Source organism: Patagioenas fasciata, chromosome 7 (assembly GCF_037038585.1).
Source record: "Patagioenas fasciata isolate bPatFas1 chromosome 7, bPatFas1.hap1, whole genome shotgun sequence".
Lineage (NCBI taxonomy): Eukaryota > Metazoa > Chordata > Aves > Columbiformes > Columbidae > Patagioenas > Patagioenas fasciata.
In genome coordinates, this window is record NC_092526.1 from 22,762,330 (window position 1) to 22,787,636 (window position 25,307).

The following is a 25,307-nucleotide window of genomic DNA, read 5'->3' on the forward strand; positions in this document are numbered from 1 at the left end:
TGTTCCAGGTTCTCTGGGAGATGCTAACAAGGGAGGTCCCTTTTAAAGGCTTGGAAGGATTACAAGTAGCTTGGCTTGTAGTGGAAAAAAACGAGGTAAGACTACGTTTCTACATTCAGGTACATAGATCAGAAAACAGTATTGGGGTTTTGCAAAAGACTTTTTCATCTTCTTCAAATTGAAAGTAAGTTCACGCGTATGGAAAGATTAGCAGTAGGAGCTAACACAAAGGGTCAAAGTGATGTTATTCCTCATGAATGGACCCTTTACATCTAATTGTTGCAGCTTCACGTCGTGATGCTGTAGATCAAAAATTGTACAAGTACTGTACTAGTTTCTCAGTCTCAATTGTAAAACCTAGGGGTTTGTTCTTAGTGATGAAAGAAGCCATTGCGTCCAAGGTAGGGGAACAGTTTAACTCCATCTCCTGCGTTTAGGACATCTTTTTACTGGCCGGGAGTTGATATATCTGTAAGAGACCTTCAGCTACTTCAACTTAACTCTCCCAGCAGGAGTCACTATAGTACAAGAAACTGCCGCTTAGATGAAAATTTCAAAAATAAAAGAAGAAAAAATAGTTTTAAAAAAAGAGAGAAATTACAGTTTTGCCACCTACGTTCAACACTACATTGAAGATGAGCTCCTCACTGGTATCGGCAAGGCTGTGGCATAGCTGCAAGCCTCCTCATGCAGAGTCTTTCCATTTCAAAAGCACTTCAGTGGTGTAAACACCGTTTGTACAGTGTCCCCAGCCTCGCTTTTCTTCTTCTCGCAAATTGAGGCTTTCAGTTAGTTGGACATGTGAGCGTATATCTGAACACATAGTCCCCTGATATCAAAGACAGTAGCTACATTTAAAAAACATTTAAAGTTGTGACTGTACCACACACAGACAAGCATGGAAATCCTCCACAAAGATGAAACCTCCTCTATCTAGACACAGCGGAAGCTTGGGAAACATTACAATGGCGAGGCAGTGGCTGTACAGTACAGATTCCTATTATTCTACATAAACTGTTTCTCAAAATGCTTCAGAGTTAAACAGAGGAGGTGGGTTTCCTCCTCTTAGTTTAATTTTTTTATTGGTGGTTTTTTCCCCTCTCTTTTTTTTTTTTTTTTCCCCTGTTTGAGGACTGGATTAATTCCAGTGAGTGATACTGGGATAAACTGATTAGCTGGAAATGCTACGCTAACAGCATAAAGATCATGAAAGTGGTCTTCTGCAGTGTTTATCAGAGCAGGAGGCACAAAGAGACTCTCCTAGTTTAGGAGAAGGCTCATACATCATTTTGAAGGAGGAACGAAAATGCCTTCCATCAAAAGCATTTCTTCCCTGTGTCTACCACATGCACTTATGTAAGGGGTACAAAGTGGCATTGGGAATGTTGGGAAGAGATGTAGTCACACGCTGAAAGATGTCAAAGGGTACAACACATATTTCTCTACAGTTTTCCAGAGCAAGGAACCGTGTAAAATACAGCATGAACAAAATATGGACATGATGACTATTTTACTCGTGGCTGAAGAAGCCTAAGGGCAGACATTTTCAGAGGAGAAATGCCTGGTACTGCCGGGTACCGCTAGCCTGTTGCTGCCATCTTCTTTGGAAGGATGCCAGGGAGCTTAGAGGGCGTTAACACTTGCTCACATAGTTTTTATTTTTTCTGGCCATGACTTTGGGAACATACCCAGCGTAAGCCTGGTAAAAGTCAGCTTGTGCTACTTTTCTTCACAGTTCCCATGTCCCAAAGCAAGTGTGAAGGTCAGGTTCTGCTCTCAGTTCAATCTGTTGACATCAGTGGGGTTGCGTGGTTCCAGTTCACAATGGAGTTGAATCGCTGTTGAGCCAGTCCTTCATTTTTTGCTCTGAAAGTCTCTTGTTAAAATCAGTGTGGGACTGAGGCCAAAGTGTAATTGCGTAGGCTGAAGAGTCTCCCTTTGCAAAGCCTGAGGCCAGCAAATGAAGTGGATTTTAATGATTCTGTATGGGTCTTTTTCAACTCTTGACATAATTTCACAGTGTTGTTTTTATTCTAGTAGAGTTTCTGTATAATTATATATATTTTTAAAATCCAGAAAATAAAAATATGAGAGTTCAGATTATGCTAGGAGTGATCTCATAATAAATTACTACTGAAAAACATCATCTTTATTATAATACAACACTTTTGGAACCTGCTACCTCTGTATTACATGACATGACATTCTGCATAAGTGAGACACATGTAAACCATGATTGCAACTGATTTTTCACCTCCTGGAACAGTGAGGGTTACAGACAAATATTGTAGCAAGACTAGCCAGTGTATTTTTAGGCTAATGACTCAACCAGAGATCAAGCACCAGTACAATTTGTTTACGCATTGTACAAATTTCTTTGTATTTCTTGCACAGAAAGCTTTGCACCTTAAGGTGCAATTATGTATTTTAATAATCATACTCCTACAGTCCCCTGGCTCTGTGTCTCGTGTTTCCAGTTTTTGTGGTGTTCAAATGCTTGTGCAGCAGAATTTGTTAACTCTTACTTTGGCTACTGTGTCTTATAAGGCTTTGTAGGTCATATTGCAATAATATAATGGTACAATCTGACACAAATTGCTCTGCTTTGCTTCTGAAATGCCAAGAGTAAGACAGATCAAAGGGTCTTCGTGGCAGGTTGATCTGAACAGGACCGTAATATCTGGTACTCACCTGTGACAGGATGGGGAACACTTTTTCCAGCTTGACCCCTCTTATTTTTGGACCCATTTTCACTGAGGAACTGTGTTGTATCTATGTATTTTTTTAATTTAGGATGAAACATCTGAAGTCAGTTAACTGCCTTAGCGAGGGCAGAATCATCTCCTTATGTGTGTAATGTTGTTGGGATGCACATTAAGTCTCGACTGGAGAGGCTTCGATATCTGGGTGTGCATAGAGGATAATGGAATTGCTTTTAGGCTTTCCAACATGGAGGCAGAGTCTTTAAACTGGAAACCCTCTAAGACTGACCGAGTGATTCTTTTCATGGTTTGAAACTCTCAGCAAAGGAAACCAAACAAACTTCAAACTAGTTCTCTGTAGTTAGTAGTCGTGGCTGTAACTAGCAACTCCTTTTCTTCAGTCATCAGGAAATATTTATACGAGTTCACTGTGCTCTGTGAGTACTCTCTGAGGTCTGCATGTCCTCATTAATCCTTCTGACCACAGGCTCATGAAATGTCTCGTGTCATGCAGAGCTTCACTTAACTCTTCTTAACTCACTTAATGTAATCTATATTTCAGCCATTTGCTATATCAAAAGTGATTATAGTACTGTACAGATGGATCATCTGTGTGGGAGAAAGGAATTAAGGCAGGCTGCACATTATCTTGATGAGCATCTTGGAATACAATGCAGTAACCTCCACAAACTATTACTTTTTATTTTCAATGCTGTTTGCCTCATTTTCACTTCCTTGTCTCCAAGCTTTCTTAAGCAACTTCATTTGTGCATTTGTTCCATTCCTTCTTTATAGGTCTATTAATTAATTTGTACGTCTTGCTAGTGTTAATAATTTTGATTTTTCTTTTTAGTATGTCAATCCTCAGTTTTTATATTGCATTATAAGAAGGAAGAGTGTGTTTTACTTCTTTTAATTGCATTGCCTTTCTAGGAAATCTGTTAGTAGCAACCTGAAGGGAAATGTTTCCAATAACTGGTACATTCTCTGTCCTTTAGAGATTAACCATTCCAAGCAGCTGTCCCAGAAGTTTTGCAGAACTGATGCACCAATGTTGGGATGCTGATTCAAAGGTAATCTAATTTCTGTTTGATTTCTGCACCACTGGCCCCTGCCTTGTTTTGCTAATGTGTTTGTGTTTCTTTGGGGAACGAGTCCCAGCTAACACCATTGCTGCATGCTAGTAGACACATTTCTTCACGAAGATAGCTGAGGCTGTCTTTTTTTAATGTGTTTACATATTTATACCTAAATATATCTCTTTCCCTTTTAATCAAAAGTTATGATGCTATTAAGTTACCAGATGACTCAAGACAAAGCCTGTAAGTAGGGTGAGACAGCAAGAATGTAGTCATTTTGGAGCAAGTGAAAATTTGTTCTTTTCTATTTTCTTTCAGTAGTTAATCTTTCTCAGATGTATGTAAGCATCACATATTAAATACCTATTTCAAGGTCTAACTTTGATGCCTTCCCTATGTTGAAAATGTAAAGAATAAATTAATCCATAGAATGTGCATAGGAACAGGACCAACACATTATAAATTAATGTTAAACCTTTCCTAATAGTTTCCCTTAGGACTTTGAATGATGAACTTTATAATGATTATGCTGTAATAATATAATAATAGAAGCACTGTTTAACCATAATATACTGTTTAACCATGAAAACAGAGTAAAAATGTAAGTTGAAGAGCCAAACCGTTGTCACTATTTATCTGCCCCTGTGAGAATGAACTAAAAAGGCATGAAAGACGGTGTTTACTTAGTAAAAGCTTTTGTAGATTGAGAGTTACCTTCTTTAAATTGACTCTTCTACTATCCTGTTGTACATAAAGCTGGCTGGGAAGAGCCTGTGGGCATGCAAGCTTTATTACCAAGTATTAGCATCCATTTGCCTATGAAGGTATTTGAGAGAGAGAGGGAGGAGTAGGTAAGGAAAGGAAATGATGCTCTTTTTCCCAAGTCAAGGCACCAGCAAGAACTTTGTTCCTTTAAACTCAGAAGAAAGTTAGGTACTACTTCAGAGAGACTGAGATTAATCTCAAGGCAAATTATATTGCTTAGATGCTCTAAAGCTAGAACTTGTTACCACCAGAGTAGTTTTAGGAAGAACAATATGAGAAGGGAGATTTCCCTTCTTGGTTTCTTTTTTTTAAGCAGGGAGTTGTTTTCCTACAGAATGGATCTGGAAGCCTGAGATCCATCATCAGCATGTGGTTTCCACATGAACACTCGTTTAAATGCCATTCCCCTGATACCTCCCTCTTTATCCTCTCCACAGAAGAGGGTGGAGAGAAAGAAAAATGCTTTCAGTCTTTGAATCTACAAGTAAACTGTTAAAGTTCTAGGTTGGTAATTACTGAAGAGCGCTTTCTAGTAGTTGTAACTACATATTTTTAATAACTACTTCTGAGCATCAGCATTGCTACCAAACACCACAGAATAAGAATTATTGGAGCTTCTCTTCTGTAATTGCAGGACATACTAGATCAGCTCGCTCCCTGGCTTGCTTTAGCCACATATATACATGTCCAGAAGGCTGTTGATGTTTTTCAAGGCGAGGGAGGGATCTGCATCAGGCTGAGTTCTGTCTGTGTGAGCAGTTCCCCTGGATCTGGGCTGGTTCCAGGCAGCGCTGTTCCCAGAGGCATCTCTGGTGTGTGCAAAGAGTGAATCTCATGTTAGGTTTTTCCAGCAGTCTGCTCTTTGCTACTTTTTTCATGCAGCTTCTCTTCTGTTAGGCAATTATAAATGCATTGTTCACATGACTGAAATGGAGTGATCTCTGGTCACATTTTGGGCATGTGACTGATTTATTCAGTCACGTGTTGGGAAAGGACCACTACCTAGAACTCTCAAAATGCCTTGATAAAAGGCTGTGTGGCCTGCGTGAGCCAAAAGATGGAGCACACTCCTCTCGAATACTGCTCTGTGTAACGTTCCCTATTCGCCAGGATTAGCTGTAGAAAATCAGGAGGAATACACTTGAAGAGCTGCTGCAGAGCAGCTGGAGTGTCAGACACTGCTAACCCTGTAATTTCCTCATAGGAATGGACAGAGTTGTTAACTTGGCTTTGAATTCTTAAGAATTTATTCGTATGTTGAGAAAAATGTCCGTAGTGCATTGCTGCACGTGACATCCATAATGGTAGTCTTCATGCAGTTTAAACTGTGCTAGTTGAAACAGTCCCTAGTGAGTTCAAAGCATTTTACTAAAATGTTAGTTACTAATTATTTTAAGTCAGTAATTATTGAAGAACAGTCTCTGCAGTAACTATCTTAATTTACTACTTAAAATCCCTACCAAACAAGCTGCTTTTGCTTGGGTACTAGATAATTGTACAAACAAGGTTGCTCATCAGTGATGCCTTGGTCTACTAGAGATACTTGCTTTTGAAACACAGGTGAGTGGTTCTTTCTCATTCCATCTGTTTCTTCACTTTATTCCCACTTTAACATTAAAGATGTTTATAAATTACTGAATATGTTAGTGGAAATCAGAAACCTGGGAACAGAGAAGTAGCAAGAAAGGAAAGCCACATGGATTAAATATCCTGTTTTTATGCAGACCTGTTTAGTAACAAATGCTGAGTGGAAAGAAACAGTGAAAACATTAGCCAGAATAATTTCTAGACGGACATATATTTTAAAGATTTTTGCATGAGACATCACAGATATAAAGGGAAACAATTTTCAAAGGCGACTCATGCCTTGATATTTTAAGGAATGACTTGAGATGACTTTCTAGAAAGTGCTAAGCTGTCATCCACTGAAAATAAGACTTTTTTTTAAGAAAAGCTTCTCAGCTTGGGCTTGCAGTTTCAACAGTCACTTCTTGCCAGTTTTAACCAAGGTATCAGTCTGCACACAGAGCGCTTTTATTACATCTGAAATTATCTTTGCCTAGGGGGAAGAACCCAACAAAACCCACATGGCAGTGTAGGCTTGTGTCTTCCTGTCTGCTTCACCTCCCGGGAAAGCTGGTACCTCTAAACCTGGCAGCTACAAAGCTGGCAGGGCAGCTGGTGGCCGTTCACAGCAACTGCACAGCCAGGGCTGTACAGGCCGTGCCAATGCTGTGTGACTCTGCATTTGTTCCAGCTCTAGTTGCGCAGCTCAACAGCTCCTTTGCCTGTCATGTAGGACCCAAAGAGTGTGTGTTGTTACTCCTCCCAAATCACTCAGTCGATGTTTTCACCCACCCTTTGTAAAAGCTCTGTTCTCTGTCGTTACCTCCACTCCAGTTACTGTCAGCCCTGCCCTCTGCTTTCCAGTACATCCCTGAGAAACAAGGAGCCAGCAAAACTCATGGAAGCGTTTTGTAAGAGTTCTAAATAAACCATAAAATATTGTAATTAGTGCAGCCCTGGGCATGCTTGCCCCTTATCTCTTCTTGATAATTAGGAATTAATTTAGTACAGGCACATCACGCACCTGCCAGTCCGTAGCAGCAGTAACTTCATGTATCGGTCGGAAGCCACGATCTCCTATCTGGTACCTTCCTCGCCATTTGTGAGGCTCTTGAATCCCCTCAACAGTTCCCTCCCACTGGGGTGGGTGGTTGTAAGAGGCACAGCTGTAGCAACAAGAGGGATGTGAGGGTTCCTGGAAGGTTCTCTTTCCCCAAAACTGCATCAGAGTTGTCTGTTGCGGTTGGTGCCAGTGATGACTGTTGTGTTCCATAGCACCGAGTGTGGCGCTCCCTGACCAGGGAGGTCTGTGCTCTTCCAGACCATGTTCAGAGGGTCTGCTCAGCTGTGGCAGGTCCAGCAGCATGTAGGAGGATGAGTGCTGCCTCCCCCAGGCCCCTGTGTAAATGCAGAGGGACTATGGTGGGCGTCCGCATCGGGGCTGGATCCACCAGTGCAAGCGCCGTGCTGCCGCTCCGGGCCCTGCCGCCAGCCGCCGGCGGTGCCCGCGGGCCTGCGCTGGGGCCAGCCCGCGTGAGCACGCGGTGCCTGGAGCAAGTGCTCTCTGCTGCAGAGAAAATCTGCATAGCTCATCCAACTGCCAATTGCCTGAAATCATGGAGATGGACAAAAAAAGACAGACAAAGCCTCCAGTTACAGCCAAATAGTGCAGCGTTACAGTATAAGAGAGCTTGTCTTTTTTTTTTTTTGTTATGCATTTGACACTTTTTCATGCTGTTTGACATTTAAAATAAAGAAATTGTCTTTCTTTTATAATGTGGAAATCACTTGGATCTTCCTGGGAGAGACACCTCAGCATTGTTCCTAATTGTTTTTGTGCTCCCAAATTAAAATGCACGTTTTAATTGCGGCATCTGTAATTTTAGCAGAAATGGTATAATTACAGGCGCAGTAGAGAGAGAATGTGCATCATCCCCTTATTATGTATCTACATTTTGTTTCAACCTTTTGTCTCAACCTTGTCTGGGTCTGTCAAACAGACTAACAGAGTCAGCGCTCTTTCAAGAAACACATTTAAGTATGGCTTTTTCAGTTTTCAGTTATTATCCTACTTCATAGGTTCCTTTTGGGGTTAAGGGAAAAGCAGGAAATACAGAGAAGTTTTAACTGCTCTCTGTGACTTCTGAGCACAGTGGGTGCTGGACGGAGAGCCCAGGAACAGAAAGCTCAGTAAATGAACCCAGGACAGAAGAGCACAGGCACTGCTGATATGAGCTTGGTTGCCAGGTGTGGCATCCTCAGGTAGTCTCAGCCTTCACTTCTTCCCTAGCTGCACCTGAGATACCCAAGTGAGAGGTTTTTCTGGAAAGTCTGTTCTTCTCTGCAAGAGGGGAGCTGCAGCCAGAAACCCATTTTTGAGGGACAGCTAAATAATTCGTTCACACATTAAAGAGTTTGGGTTACTACATGTAAAAGGCCATCTGCCTAATTACCAGTTGCTAATGGGTCCAGCCTTCTCTTTTTGGCAGTATTTTCCTTCTTAGCTTGAAGAAAACTCTTATTTATAATTAAGAATCTTGATGGTTATTGATGCTACTAATGTTCTTTAATGCTCGTGCTGAGTACCAAAAGGTTTTTTACTGGTAAATATGGGAGACTAAGCTAAGGCTTGTGCCCTACTGGCTTATGTGACTGTTTGAAAACTTAACTTTTCTTCAATGGAAAGAACGAAACAAAACCCCCCAAAACCAAAAAAACAATTTACAAATTTACAGTCCTCTTGTAAGATGCTGTGTTCGCAAAGCAGCATCCCCATCTCTGTTGCTTGCAACCTTTCAACTGAAAAATTCCAGCAAAAAATTTTACACAGTAGCACTTGTATATGAATGCAAATGCTGTGTTTTGTTTTTGTCCTCAGAGAAGGCCATCTTTCAAGCAGATCATTTCAATCCTGGAATCTATGTCGAATGACAGCAACCTTCCAGACCAGTGTAACTCATTCCTGCATAACAAGGCGGAGTGGAGGTAAGTTTCCTTCTTCCCAAGATGAAGTGATGTGGTTTTCCTTTGAAATGATGCGAGTCAGTATTCTTCAGAAAGACATCAGACTCCAATCATGTATTGGTAAGAAATATCTGTTCTCCGGGTATTTTTAGAATGTTACTTACCTTGTTGTTTTTCAGGAATGCCCAGAATGATGTGAAACCTGTACTAGGAGCCAATACACTTAGCTGTACCCTGTATTTATTGTTACACTGGTTTAGGTATCATGATATTTATGGTTTTGTGATTCACATCTTAAAACTAAATACATGTTTTCAGTCAGCAGTGCAAGGGCAAAACAAGTCAGGTAGATGGATGTTTGATGCAATTTTTATGGAAAGTGTATAGACATATGTTTATATTTAAAAGAAAGATAAAGGGCATTAAAAAAATTCAAATCAAGCCTCCCTTTGTCTTCACTTGTTATGTGTTGTGCCGGTTTTTTTTGCATTCTCTTTTGTATTGGCTCTGTGCACATTCAGCCCTGTTCAGCCTAGCCCTATTTTCGTATAGTGCACCAGCATTGCTTGAGCATATCATTTTACCTACTGCTGATCGTAATTTTATTCCTAAGTGATTATAAATGGAGATGAGATTTGTGAAAATTGCATTACATGATGCAATTTTACAGTAAAAGTTTCGTTATGTGCCAAAACTTAAAAAAAGGCTGTCCTGAGGCTTATGTGTCAGTTAGAAAGCTTGCTGCTTTGCAGTACATCCTTCTGTTTGGAAAAGAAAATTGAAAACAGATCTGCACAGGCAGAACATTTTTACCAGACGATCGTGCCTCCGTCTATATTAAGAAGCGCTGGCCCTGCTCCAGGTAAGCTGTGAGCAGAAATATCAGAAGATTCGCCGCCTGTAGTCAGGCAGGAACCGCAGAAACCTTTAGCAGGGCTGGGTGGAGGCTGGGGGGAGCACACGGGGAGGAAGCCGGGATCAAACCCAGCATCTCCCCGTTTCCTCCGCGGGCTTCCCAGGAAAAGCAGGACATAAACTTGTAACGGGGCGAGTGGAAAAAGTGATGTGGGCCGAGGCGCTCCCCCGGTCACACGGCGGGTATAAATAGATGAATATCCGGGCCCGGGGCCGACGCTGCCCTGACTCCGCTCGGCGGCCTGGGGCCCGCGGCGCAGCGCGACACCTGCTGGCGGCAGCGCGCACCTGCGCCTCCCTCCGCCGCGGCCCGGGCCGGGGTCGCTCCCCGCGGGGGCGCTGCCGGGACCCCCCGCGGAGCTGCCCCTCGCCCGGTGTTTCCTGCCGCCGCTACCCGCCCCTCGAGTGCCTGCCCATGGTTTTATCCGTGGTGTCGGTTTTACAATACATCAGCGTGCCCCCTCCCCCCTCAAATCCGGATTCTAAGGCTTGGGACAGACGCTGGGTATTTAAAGTATAAAAGCATATTTCTTGGCCACCATTATTTATGCAGAATCTGAACATCATTTTGTGGATTCAGTAGCAGACAGAATGCAAGGAGGGCTGAAAGAAAAATATCCCCCAGTGAGGAGTTTCTTATACACCCCTGTATGGTGAAATTATTTATTTAAAAGATGAGCAAGCACTCAAGTTCCTTTAGGAAAAAAAAAAAAAGACTACTTAAATTTTGCCAATATAGCAGTTTAAAAGCTGTGCTAGTTGACATTTGATAACATTAACCTTCTATTCTTTTACTAAATTGATTGTTTCTTGGTGTGTGACTCAGGTAGTCCAAATATTTCTTGCAAATTTTAATTTGGTGCACCTGAATCACTCAGTTGAGGAACGGTAATGAAGTGTTAATGAAAAGCCACATAGAAACAAAAATTTCTTTGGCACTATCAAGTCATCGAGAAACTTCTTACCATAGAGATTTGTGTTAAAGGTAAATTTGGTGATTTTTTTTGGAAGAATGAATGACTTGCAGACAAGGAAACATGAGAGGAAAAATACAAATTCATGATGGGGCGTGATTTGCCTGAAAGCAAAGATGATTTCTGAATTAAGATGAAATGAAAACACGAAGTACAGAAAGAGCAGCAGTCGTGTGGGGACTTGCTCAGAAGCTGGGTAGGAGAGGCGCTTTCTTACCTGAATTCTGGTACCGGCAGCCTGCCCTGATGTGACAGCCACATGTGATAGAGACACTAACGAAGGTCAAGCCATATTAACAGAAAGTACGCAAAAAATATGCAAGTTAAAGTAGATGAAAGGCTTGTACGTGTAAAGTGATCCCAACGGATAAACAGACTACGACAATTTCTGAGAACAGTTGCACAGAAGTTTAATGTGTTTTAACTTCTGCATAGAAAAATCTCTGCTTTTACTCATTGCTTTCATTGCCTTTTTTTTTTTTTTTTTTTTTGTAAATCCTGTAGGGATTTGCAAAGAGATGGTTGGACCAGCAATAGGGAACAGAGAAGGAATGAGATGTGTTATGAAGAAATAGGGGATTTTAATGAAGCCTGGCTATCAGAGCCCTGGAGAAGGGTGGGCTTGGGAAAAGCAGAGGTTATGCTTTTTCTTTGAGGGACCTCCAAATTAGTGATCCAGATACTGCACTTTCACAGGGATACTGCACTTAGCAAACCAAATCAAAGCTCAGACAAGCTGGATTATGGGTTTTTTTCCACTCTTAAAAAAAGGCAAGGTGAGATTCTTTTTGTATAGAGACATGCAAAAAATGCACCTGTAACAGTAAGTAACCAGAGTCTTCAGCATCTCTGACTGGCTGGTGTGAAAACTGAGAGTGGGCTGAGCCTATACCTGACTGACAGAGGTGATAAAATAAATGGCACTTTGACCTACCTTTGATGTCATCTTATTTGCAACATTTACTGGTCTTGATGTTTATATTAATAATAAATTTTAATCTGCCTGTTCGATCATATTGTTAAAATAATTTGGTATCACTTTTCCTCATTGTTCTACTCTTCACAACTTTTTTATTTAATTGGATAGGGGCACTGTCTTATGACTGAGTTGCACATGTCTGCCTTATGTTTAAGTTCATGTTCTGTGGTCATTTTGGAGCTCTGTCTCAAGTCACTTTTATTAGAGCAGGAAAAAATTACTATTGAAGTAATGATGTTGCAGTTCAATGAGAGATGACATTTGTCTGGATTTAGTCATATATACCAACTACATTTCTCCTTCCACCCTCTCCCCACAAGAGACTGTTCTAATACTTGAAATAGTCTATTAGTGATATTTACATTAGTGTATCAGTAGCAATTCAAGACATATAAACAAATGCCAGTCATTGTTTTTAATCTGTGACTGTTCATCATTATTGTTTGTAATAATACAGTATACATTTCTTAGTGTCACAGAATGAGATTATTCTAGAAAAGCCAGTAAGCTCAGACTGCAGAACTACAGAAGCAAACAAATCCACATGCCCTACCATGTATAATGTTTCAAGCTGCTTCATTTATGAAGTAAGACTCATTAACTGGGCAATGTACGGTAGCTTGCTCTGTAATTACACAGTTTTATTATACAGTGGAATTATTTTTCAGAATGCAACTGTTTTCGCAGACTGACCTTTTATTATAAGAGAAGTTTCTGTCTAATGAAGAGAAGTAATTACAGCACAAAGTACACTTTTGACATATAGAAAGCTATTGTTACCTGGACTTTCTTTGTGCAGAATGTTATTTAAAAGAGAACCTTAATCTACATATTTTAAAAATGAGAGTTGTGCAGAAGTAGCAGTGATGCTGAGAGACAAACTAAGAAAAACAGCACTTCCAACGATCCTCCAATTGCTCTGTAGTTCCGCCAGTAGATTACATGGTATATGTTACACCTGACAGAAAGGGTTTGTGGAAATTAATATTTGGAGAGGAGCTGTTTTCTGACCTTCTATCCAGCACTTTTTAGTTTCATTCCTTTATAAGAATGGATATTTTTTTCTGCATTAGGATATGTGACCACTTTCCACCCAGCATTGAAATCAGCCCTGGCCATTGCATGCCTAAATACAAGAGATAATTTTACTTGAAATCTGAAACATAATAATTGCGAGGGGCATTTGTTCTGACCACCACATCGAACAGCTCACTCAGCAGGATTTAAGTGTGACAAATGCTCTTGCCCCAGGTGGCTGATTTTTGCAGTAGAATTAAGTGTGGTGGTAGAGTTTGCAGTAGAGTTTGCTAGTTATTCCAGATCTGCATCCTTTCACTGAACTTACTCTCTGACAGAGGTTATCTTATTAAAATAAGAAATCTGTAATATTTGGAATATTTAAATTATTTCATTTACTGAAATAGACTATTTGGGTATTCGTTTTCCCACATTGAGAGCATGAACTCCTTTATGTTGATACTGGAGAACAGCTTAATCATTCCACACAAGGACAGATTTACAGAAAGAAATGCTCTCCCTTTTTTTTGTTTTGTTTTGTTTGTTGTTTGTTTGTTTTGGTGGTTTTTGTTTGTTTTGTTTGTTGTTTTTGTGTTTTTGTTTGTTTGGTTTTGGTTTTTATTTTGTTTTTGTTTTTTATTTTGTTTGTTTGGTTTTGTTCTTTGGGTTTTTTTTCCTCCCAAAAATAAATGACAACTAATTCTGGTCCTTTTATTTTTTTGTGTGAAAACGTCAGAAGGGGCAGATTTTGTTTGCAGTGTGTTTACGAAGGGAAGATGTTGTGGAAGTTTGAGCAGAAGATTTGGCTTTGCAGAGTCTCAATAGCTATCTTCAGAGCTTTCTTCAGGATCTCTGTCGCCTGAGGAGCTCGTTCTCTCTAGGAGGAAAACAAAATGCTGTGATTGACTCTTCTCACAATGTGAATAGGAAACACTTGAAGTAATAGTCAGGACAGGGGTGGCAGGCAGTGCACAGTCTCCCAAACAGTCACAGAAACTGTTGAATGCAGATATAACCTCTGATACAAATTGGAGTTTTTATTTGGTTATCCCACAGGCAAAAAATGTGGCTGAATTTAGTGACAGTTATTTTTCTGTATGTTCTAGTATACACCCATGCATTTGTAGCACAGAACTCGTTAAACCATTTTCCAAGAGCAGTTCAGTTCATGCGTTTAAAAGATACTGTCCATCAGAAAGTATGTCGGAGGAATCCACTTTAACGGATGAGGTATTAATACACGCAATCCAAGCTAATAAAGATGGTATCTGGAGCTTCTTAGAGTACTGCCTTCCTGCCCTTCTTACTTCTCACACCTTTGCATGTATGGTGAAAAGCAGAAGAAAGTACACCAAATCCTTTTATTAACTATTCCAAACTTGAGAAGCTTGTGTTTGTAACCATTTGCAGGGCTTGGTTATATCATGTTTATATTCTTGCTCTTACATGTTCACCTAGAGAAACAGGAAGGTAAGTGGGAAAAACACCTGAGTGCTACTTCTGTGTATTTTCAGTCCAAGTAATATTTATAAGCCAAGTTATAAAGCCAGGCAAATGGGCTTCTCAGACTGCCCCTATTGTGTTGCTAGTGATTGTCCCATTACCCGGTCTTAACGCAGTTTCTTTATGGTGAAGATCATGTTTCAGGATGTTGAGGGAAAAGACAACATTGAGGTTTTTAAAATGTTGTTGTATGGCATTTAACTTTAAAAAATATTATTTTTCTTCAACTTGAAGGTATTAAGGTTACCCTCAAGTATAAGCATTGCCAGTTGTTCTTAAAGCTCTGAAAGGCTTTGCATTTGGTAATTAAATGAACTGCTTGAGTTATTATTGTACTTTTCAGCCTTTCACATTTAATTAACATTCGAGTGGGAATTATGAACAATTTATATCTGTCAGGAAAAGACAAGACATAACAAATTGTCTCCATGCAGATGTGAAATTGAGGCAACTTTAGAGAGACTAAAGAAACTGGAGCGTGATCTGAGCTTTAAAGAGCAGGAACTAAAGGAACGGGAGCGACGTTTGAAGATGTGGGAGCAGAAGTTAACCGAACAGTCCAATACTCCTGTAAGTAGACAAATAATTCAACCTTTCATCTTCAGAAAGTATTTAGAGCTTTGTCTATGTAGATCTAAAGACACACCAAGGAAATAGTGCCCCTGTTTTCTTTAGTTGTTCCTTTGGGCCAGTTAAAGTCTATTTTATTGCATCACTGCAAATAACCACGGTATTCTTAAAAATTCCATCTAATATATTAGATATCAGATATTGCTGATAGTTCATATTATGCTGTGGGCACGTAAGTAGTTTCCCATTGATTTAATTACAGATCTCAGCTTTGAAGTTGATTGCATTCAATAAATTCGTTTTTCAGCTAGAAAGTTGTTGACTTTAATGGATGCAGGATTTGGCCTTAAATGTAAGAATTATTTGTTTCTTACATAAGAAGGCTTGAGAAACCTATGTTGATTTTTTTTTTAATTTAATTATTTTTCTTTGAGAAGATGCAAATTTCCATTCTGTGGAAAAGGGGGTCAAATTTTGAAGTGTTAATTTAGGGCTCTTTTCATAATTGTAGTTAGCGTACTGGCCAGTTATTAGCTGTTAGAATTTCCACATTTCTATTAATAAATAGAACAAAAAAACTTTCATGGATTATCTTCAATTTCTTAATGAAATACGGTTCTCTTGGCTACTGATTGGCAGAAGGAAGACTACAGGGTTGATGCATGGCTAGACATACTCCAGCAGAATTGTTGTTAAGAAAAATACCACATTACTTCCTTGTTCTTAAAGCAGTAGCCAAAACAAATACCAACTTGAGATTGAAGTAGTGTATGATTTTCTTATGCACAATTTTATCCTACTTAAAACCTTGATTCAAGCCAGACCCTGTTTACATATAACCTGTTTTTAAGGCATAGCTTATTGCTATTGTTTGAATGAAGTTGCATTCATGTTCCAGCTGTGAACATGCAGTCATGAAATCATGAAGAATGAATGTTTTCCTGTGTGCAGATACTGTATGTTCTCAGTAGAAATCTGTATGCCTGCTTTAACGCTTGCAAACTTCCAGTAACTGAGCTGTGGGCCATCATCTATACTGAGCACAGCATGAGACACAGCCTTAATGAGCAAACCTTTTCATGAGCAAGGCCCTAGGGTTTTTTATGCTGTACTTGCTTATGACTTCTACTTTTCACTTAGAGCTGGCATTGCTGAAAGAATAAAGCATTGTGCTAAGGCCTATTGTGCTAAGCATGAACTGTCTTTCTGCATAACATTAACCCAACTCTCGTATTGCGTTTAAATGCAATTTCTTCTAATAGAGAAACAGGTTGGTTTTGTTTTGTTTTCCATAGATCTTAAGTGAACTGTTACATGGAATGGCTTTTAAAAAAGCCTTTTTGGTGGAAAAAAATTACATACTGGCAAAAATGGGCTTGTTCAAGCAGGGTTGGTTTTTTTTTTGTAGCAAATGAAGTTCTACAAGGCACTGATTACAAATACAACTATATTTTAAATACATAGCTGTAAACCATTTGCAAAATATCTCTGGGCATTCTGTTTGCAAGCTGTAATCCTTGGAGACAAGTGCCTGCCTCCCTCTCTTGGTTCAGGGTATATCTGCTCAGCAGTGCCAAACTGGAGGATTGCAATAGGGATGTGCACTGCTCAATTTTCTGCTACTTTGGCTGTCAAAATGGTAGTAAAGGTATGGCAACACAGCTTAGTGCGCCCACTAGGCTTATACCTGGTTCTTAACCAACATTAGGCCTCGTCGTGTCTTAGCTGGTGCTGTACTCCCTGCTCTACCCTCTGCAGTAATTTCTTCGTTTTGCTCTGCACCGAAGGCCAGTACCAGCAGGTACTATTAAAGTGATGTGCAGGAGAAACTCAAACCAAATGAAAGGAGAACAGAGAAGCCGTCTCTGCCACTTGATTGTCCAGTGCTTTAGGGTTGGTAGAAGCTTCATCCTGCATAGTAGGTAGCTATGAGTGGCAGGCTGGTCATACTCCATAGAATAAAGTATAGCTTAATACACATCAGCATGAGAGAAGGATGAGGCCAGTCTTTAGAAACACTTCTGTGAAGGTAGTGTTTCTCCCTGCTCTTGTTTTGACCCTGTTCTGCTGTGTCTTATACAACAGACACCTTTGAGTCTGATCTCTGCAACTTCCTTTTGTACACATCTACAAGAGCCTCTTGCACAAGGCAACCTGGAACCTTTTGGAGGAGTAAAATATATCCACAGCTGTAGTGAAATGGGAGACTTCTTTTGAAAGAGGACCTGACTTTAAGAAGGGGTTGTATGTAGATAAACTGAAGCTCATGTTTAGAGGAAGACAGTGAGCAAGACATGAAATCCAAATATTGACCTGTGGTGCTGTGCACCTGCAGGTGGTTGAATGACAGAACAGTGACTTGTAGAGGGACTGGGAATCCCTGCCATCTGTAAAAGTCTCTTCCTCATAGTTATCATATGCAGTGCAACACCAAAAGCAGGTCCTGTTGCAAAGAACTCCTAAGTTCTCCAGATAACGAGGTGGCAAAAAATGAAGGAAGGAAGGTGATTATAACTCGCAAAGAGAGACACAGTTATCGTCCATTCACAGCTTACCCACTGCCAGACATTGTACAAACACTGACCCAGAAATTCGTTTTAGGGGAAAGCTGTTTTGCAGTTTTGTTGATTTTAACAGGAAATTCTTTCCATATATCAGGGGATGCATTGCCATGGATCTGAAGTGACTAAAACTCCACTAGCTTACAGAAGAATGACCTGGTGCTGAATTGTGTGTACTGGTCATCTCATTTCTATGGCTAGATCTTGCTTTTAAAATATTCCTTTATTAGCAAGAGCTTTTGGAGTCGCTGATCTGAGAAGGGCTTTGGTCATTGTGTGGTCATTTCTTCATGTACAACCAGGTGTATAGAAGCTTAGCTACAGGTTCTTCTGTCACTTAGCCAGAGGATGCACAAAGAGTGTTTAGGGCACGCCATCTCCCCAACTTCTTAATTTAATTTTTTTCGAACAATGACCAATAACTTTTGATAACCATAATGCAAATAGAAATCCTATGGAAGTAGGGGAAATTAGAGAGGAACAAAAGACAGATATTCCTCCTTTTTAATGATAGACAGCTTGTTAATGTAAGTGGTTTTGCCAAGAAATGGGCACTCTTTGAGCAGCCTGGCCATGAAGCCTCCTGTGTTACAGACCAGGCCATCACCATCATCTCCCCTCTAACCAGTTTTGACCAACCGCCATCAGCTCTTAAGTCAGTTTTCTAATTACGTTAAGGAAGATGTAGAAAACCATTAATTTTGGGCAGGTAGTTTTGCAAACAGCTTTGGAAAGAAAGGCCAGTTCAAGTGTTCACACGCAGCTCCTTTGCTGTTGCTTTAGTGGGTAGCTTAATTTGGGATGAAACACCTGAGTTTTTACTCCCTGTGGAGAACAGGCAAGCATGTCAGAACGGTTACTAGCCTGGCCGCTCTGAAGAGGTGTAAATCATTGTTTAGCTGGAGCGGGAATGCTTCATTTGTGGAAAATGCTGTAATAACAGAGTGGGTCAGGGAAACCCTGTTATTTGTAGGTGAAGATTAAATCAGTAGCAGTTTAATATGATGTACAACCAACTGGCAGATACCTATTGATAGCACTAAAAAAAAAAAGAAAAGAAAATAAAAGGCAACTAAGCAGAAGCAGCTGACCAGCCAACCAAACAGCCCCTTTCCCCTGTCTGCGCCTCCTCGGGACAGAAACAAGGTGCTGGTGTGGGGTGGGGGCCATTTCCTGTGTCCTTTGCATTGGTGAGAGGCTCATTTCTGGTTGTGGCTGTTGCAGGGTGACCCCTTCCTCTCCTTTTGAGCTTGTGCTCAAAACCAGCCTTTGCACAAATAATACTGCTGCTGTTATTGCTGACATTTAGAGGGCCGCTGTTTCTGCACCAAACTTTGGGGGCTTGTTTGGGTTCTCTGATCTTAACATGATTTATTCTTCAATCCTGAAAAGTTCAATTAAGCAACTCACTCAGACTTCAACAGAAGTACCTGCATTGCCCTGGAGCCAGTCCCCCTGGCTGGGAAATGTCACATTCTGTTTTACCCTGTACAAAATGAAGGATTGAAGAGTTTGAACCTTCTTCTGTCGTGAAAGCTCTGCTGCCTGTGGTTCTTGCCATGCAACTCAGTGATTTTTGCCATTTTGTTTAAGAACAATGACCCCAGAATGAAGCTGTCTGGCTTAATGAATTCTTACTTAATCTCCATGTTTAGATTCACTAATTGTTGTGCTTTCTGTTGATTGCCGTCTAATCTGGTGGTGTCTTTTTCCTCGATTTTTAAATTGGTTCTAACTTCCACTTTTGCTCTGTCCTTTCCTCCTTTAAATAGTTTCTCTTACCTCTTGCTGCAAGAATGTCTGAGGAGTCTTACTTTGAATCTAAAACAGAGGAGTCAAACAGTGCAGAGATGTCATGTCAGATCACAGCAACAAGTAACGGGGAGGTAGCTGGCATGAACCAAAGTCTGAAGGCCTTGATGATGACGGGCTTTGGGGATATCTTCTCTCTGAACCAAGCAGGAGCTGTCCTGCATTCTGGAATGCAGATAAACATGCAAGCCAAAAAGAATTCTTCTAAAACCACCTCTATGAGAAAAGGAAAGAAAATCAACATGGCTTTGGGTTTCAGTGAATTCGACTGGTCAGATGACGATGATGATGATTATTTTGATGACACAGATGATAGCAGTGAATGAAATCAGGTACAAAATTAACCCTGAAATCGGTTTTAGCAGAGCAAAACAATAAAGTTTTAGAACAAGAGTCCTGTCAGTTTGGTCTGTTTAAATCCTGTAAAAGAAAAAAAAAAAAGACAACATTTTCCAGGCTGAGCATGTTTGTGTGTAGAGACATGTTGTTCTTGTTTAGCTTGTGCTGACTTATTTCTGCTTTGATGAAATTTGGAACTAAACTTTCCAAACTAATTGAGATTATTATTATTTTAAGAACAATGATTATATCTATAATTCTTGGTGCCTGATTACAGAAACTATGGCTTGTTAAACTTAAGATCTGAAAACACTGGGGGAAAATTCAATGCCTTTAATGCCGTTAATGTACTTCAAATTTTTCTTTTGGGTTTTTTGTCATTTCCCTTACCGCTTTAATTGTCAATCAGATGAATATACTTGTACTTCCAGGTTTGCTATTCTCTATAAGCCATCCTTTCTTACTGTTGCAGTGAAGGGGTTTGCTATATTTCTAATTTAAAGCCTTTTTCAAGGCATTATATTGGGAAGTCACAAATAACGTTTCTAGGAGGAGAGGAGTGTGGCTAAGGGCAAGACAGGGTTTAGTTAAATACACAGTTTAAAAACTGAATAGCAGCAGAATCCAGATAATCCATATTTGTAGATAATTTGTGTGGATGTTCTTTTTTCCCCTCCCATGTGCATGCATGTGTATATAATTCACTCTAGCAAAGTGAACTGCAATCAGACTTCTGCATCTATTATCAGATATTGTGATCTAGAAGCTAATTTTCAGTGATGTTGATGTAAATCCAGGAAGCCTCATTAACTTCGGACTTATTCTTATACCTGAGAGTTAAAATCTGTGTTAGCAAATTTTGATTCTGTTGCATCTCCTAAACCCTTATGAAAGGACAAAGAGAAGCCACAATGACATTTCAGCTCGGGCCCTACTACTGTGGATTATGTGAAATTCTCTGTGATGGAGGTAACGTGAGGGATATTTACTAGTCTCTGTGTACCTTTTTTTTGCAGCTAAATCACTTTTAAAGTATTGCCACTGCTGTTATGACTTACCATAAAACCCAGGGTGTAACAATCTGCTGCAATAATTGCCTGCCAGGCACTTATGTTGAGAGCAGCCAGTACGTTTCTCCTGATGACCCCTTTAGTGGTGATGCAGAAGGAGGGAGGGAAACCAGTGCAAACACAAATGCAGCTTAGAAAGGAAGATGTTGTAAAATATTTGCACAAGGAAGAAGGGCAGCATTTCAAAAGAAAAATACTACTGTCTAGTTCAGCTATAGTAGGAATAAGCCATCAAAATTCCGTTCTCAGTTACTGGAGGGGTTTCTTTTATGAAACTTCTGTTTTTGAGTGGCTTCTTTAATTATAGGCTTGCCCGTTATACAGCTCTAACCTACATATTATGGTGAGTGTATTTGTAGATAGCCTAGAGAAAAATGGATACATTAGATAACAGCAGGCTTGAAATCATTACATGTTCACTCAACAAAAGAGAAAGTTTTTCTGGAGTGATGAGTGGGCACCTCTCCGGGATGCGAGGGGGAGTGTTGTATCATTAAATATCAGCACTGGTCTGGTGCCCTGCCAGGCAGCGAGTGCTGCGCCTGGAGCTGGCCTGCTCCACTCAGTTTGCACAGGATTGCACCCTACAGGATGCTTAATTTCTGTAGGATGTTGTTCCACATTCCACCTTCTCCCTAACAGTTGCAAATCCATTATCTTGAAGTTAACCCTTTTGTATCACAAAGCTTTTTTTCATGACAGAATTGTAATTTAAATGATGTAATAAATTTACAGAGTACCCCGAGGAGAAACTTGCTGCTTCAGCACCGGTGGGGATGGCTTCTTAGGTCCATCAAAGCAACCTGATTTTAGGGAGAAAAGGGGACATTGAAGAGCAAATAATTAAATGGAAATAAGAGCAAACAGGCTGTTTGCAGTGCACATTTGTACTACTTTTCTAAGTCTACATCTGCTAACACCCACAGTAATAATACTATTTTTGTAACTACCGCTTTGTACCCAGGAAAATTTGGTGGTTTTGGGTATTCTAATATGTGCACTTAAGATCTTGAGATGCGTGTCATTTTGCATAAATTACTGTACTGCATAGGCAGGGTAGGGTTGTACAGTTTTAACTGAAAATGAAATTTGGTTCAGTATATTCAATATTGAAAAAAAAATCTGTCCTTAGCATTGATGTTTTGCACTTTTTTAGCATCTGACAATCTCATAATACTTTGTGCACATTTATATTTGCATGGGTTTTAACTGAATTTGTAAATCCACACCTTAATCTCTGCAGAAGTAAAAATAATCCTCAAGTAGTATGACACAGGGTTTCATAGTTACAAAAACACACGATTTAAGTTTGTCTTCAAGGTTTTGTGCTTAGCCAGGTGTGTAACTTATTTCAGCAAAATATCATCAGCATTTGGTAGCATGCTCAAAGGAATTTCTGCTATCTACTCAGTTCCAGTATTTTTTAATGAAACAAAGATAGATTTCCCCCTTTCTTTCCCCATGTGTTATTTGTTAAAGCAAATTAAGCTGTATTAAGGAAAAAATTAAACTCATAAAACTTACCTTATATGTTTGAAGTTGCAAAGGTCTCTGAATTGTAGAGTTGATGATACCGTGTGACAAACTTCTGGTGCAGTTCCCTTGAGATGGTGTTATACTTACGATATTGGTTATGCTTATTAACTAATGGTATTGATTGCATTTTTACTTTCCTATGATGACTTTCATACCGGATGTCTCCAGTTTACAAGCCAAAAATCATTTGTGAGAATCAAGCTGTGTTGTTTCTGTCTCTGATATGCTTCTCATTAGATAAGTGTTTTGAAATTGGCTCTGGTGGGCAGGTGTGTTGGTTGGAGAAGGTCAGAGTATTTCATCTTCCACACCTGATTTTGCTCTGCAGTTCTACCCATTCTGTCTCCTATCTGTGTCACCACCAAGATACCTACATCTCCACAACAGTCCACAGCCACATGGTGTGTCAGCTTGTGGAAGCATTAACCAAACCCAGGAGTTTCTCTGGCTGCTCTGGGCTGTGAGCAAAGCCACCAAAAGGCTTCCCTTGCCTCATACACCTCTTGGCACTCTAGTCCCCACCAGGCCTTTTGGGATCCCAGGTTTTTCCACCTTCCGTAATGCCCTAGAGGTATCTGCAGCAAATAATATTGCTGCACTTGACAGAGGGGAAAGGTAAGAAGCAGGCCTGAACTGCTTGTTTTTACCAGGCTGTTGTGTTGCCACCATTGACTTAGGTGGGTAAAAGGCCTGAGAGAAGAATGGGGAGGGTTGGCTTTTGGCTCATGTAAAGATACAGGGTGGGCTGGGGCCAAGGCGGGATGTCCAGCTCCCACCTCCCTTTCTTTTCCTTCAGCAGTGGGAATAAAATGGAGTGGGGGAGTTAATGGAATAATACCTTTAATCTGTTGTTTTTGTGACAACTACACCGCTAACTCCTTGGAGCAGCCCGTGTCCCGAGGCGCGGTGCGGGGCTGAGCCGCGGCCCCAGGGGCGCCTGCTGCCTGGCCCGGAGTTTGTCCCCTCCAAGTGAAGGGCTGCAGGAGGTGAGGTCTGGAGCAGCTCCTTGTCATGCTGTCGTGTTCTTCGCTTGTCATTTGTTTATCGTTCCACTGGTTTTGTTAGATGCTGATTCTCGTTCCTTCTGGGTTTTAAAGCAGTTATTCAGAGTTAAATATTTGATGCAGTAACGATTGATACTGCTATGCACAGTAGCAGTGAATCCCTAGTGTGCACATAGCTGTTAAGTGTTTAGCAGTGTTAGTGTGTCTTTAGTACTGTAGTTCCTTTTTCTGTAATCAGGCAGCTTTTACAGGTTTTTAATAAGGCCTCTAACTTGACAGAGGTTTTGACTACAGTCCTAGGTAGAACATTCAGGTAGAAAAATAAGTTCTTTTAGTAATTTTCACAGTCCTTAAAATGCACTAGTAGGAATCTGGAGGAGAGACCTTTCCCTTTTCCTCCAGACTTCGACTTGGTGTACACTGTAAAATCTGCACAGAAATTTCTGATGTGTGAAGATTAACTTTCGAACTGTAGAACCAACAACCTGCTTTAAACATTTTATAATGTGTGCTAAATATTCATATGCCTTTTAAAGTCAGATATAGTCCACTGCATTTCTTGCTTTTGCACTACTGAAAAAGTTTTGTACTGAGTACTAGGAGTCAATGCTACTTGCACTTAAAGTGTGAACTGGTGAAATTTGAATAGAAAATATTTTCACAGTGTTAGAAAACCTTTTTTTCCCTCTGAAAAAACAATGCTGAGTGCAATGCCTGTGCCAAAACTCTTGTGCTGTAAACTGAATATATCATATGTGTGGAACATGCGATGTTACACTTCTGTGTGGTAAAACCTTGCAGCGTCAGTTATTCTCTTTATTGCACTTGACATATGATGTCTTGTTTTATTCACACTGTGGATTTGATTTTCCAGTGTAAAACCAAAGCAAACAAACAAAGAAATCATGCAATGTATTCAATTTCCTCCATTGGTGTCATAAACTTTATTTTGATGTGAACTTTTTCCTTTGCTTCTCTTTGTTCCAAACTTCTATTTTGCAATAAACATTTTGACAGTAAATTTTATGCATCTGTGTCCCTGTGTAAAATGCTGGTGTTTGAAGAGGTTCCTTCTTGCCTGCTGATTTAAGTCATTTTTTTAATTACTGTGTGACACTTCTTTTTTCTCCCACCTTAAAAAAAAAAATAAATATAATACAGAACACATTCTGCCACTGATTATATTTGAACATGGGAAAAGCTGAAAAAATCTATTGTGGAGCTAAAAATGCAATATTGGACTTCTGCAGTAAATGATTCAGTTGTAGAAATTATTGTGCCAGGCTCCTCCCATAGCACCAGCCGCTTTGACTATAGGTACCTGAAAAAGGCATGAGCCTCTGCCTTCCTGAGGGTGGCTGTGATTGCCACCTGCCCTCCCTTGTGCTCACGTGTTGCCCCCAGCACTACTTTTGTCCCACAGCACCCTGCCCAGGCTGCGGGTAGCTGTTAGCCTAGGGAGTGCCTGACTAACAGCATGTAAGTTGAGAACACTGGCTGGAAATACGGTGTAGCAGAGAGAAAAAAGTCAGGAAGGTCTCTTTTTGTCTGGCAGATGCATCTTCTGATCTTTACCCTAATGCCTTTGGCCCTGTCCCTTTGGGGAAGCAGTGGACAAAGGGATGGGTTTGAGGGTCCACTAGGTCCTCCTCACAGAGGTGGCTTCAGCTGGTCTCATGGGTGGTTTGTGCCCAGCAAGGTTTGGCTGAGGCACTGGTGAAAGAGGAGGAAGAGGGTATGAAGAACCCTCAAACTCGAAGTGAGGTGGGCAGCAAAAAGTCGTAGATACGGAGGCAGAAGTCAAGGGGTGTTTGGCAGTCACAAGTCCTTCAATGGGCGTTTCACATGGATGCTGCAAAGGATGTTTCACAGCAATGGCTAAAAGTCGTGGGCAGGTGACACTAGACCCTGGTCTCAGCCTGCAGAGCCAGGGAGCTGCACAGGCAGAGCG

At 40.5% G+C, this 25,307-nt stretch overlaps 1 protein-coding gene across 3 annotated transcripts in view; it reads left to right on the forward strand.

Moving 5' to 3' along the window:
* MAP3K20 (mitogen-activated protein kinase kinase kinase 20) overlaps window positions 1-25,307 on the forward strand; it is an 87,937-nt gene that overhangs the window by 41,799 nt on the left and 20,831 nt on the right. For 2 of the 3 annotated variants that reach the window (XM_065841548.2, XM_071811096.1), the window contains 4 exons: window positions 9-95; window positions 3,701-3,775; window positions 8,991-9,097; window positions 14,899-15,034. In XM_065841548.2, the coding sequence (XP_065697620.1) occupies window positions 9-95; window positions 3,701-3,775; window positions 8,991-9,097; window positions 14,899-15,034 (405 nt within the window). Of the gene's footprint in view, window positions 1-8; window positions 96-3,700; window positions 3,776-8,990; window positions 9,098-14,898; window positions 15,035-19,367; window positions 24,378-25,307 lie in introns of those variants that run through there. The other variant, XM_065841549.1, reaches the window with a different exon arrangement.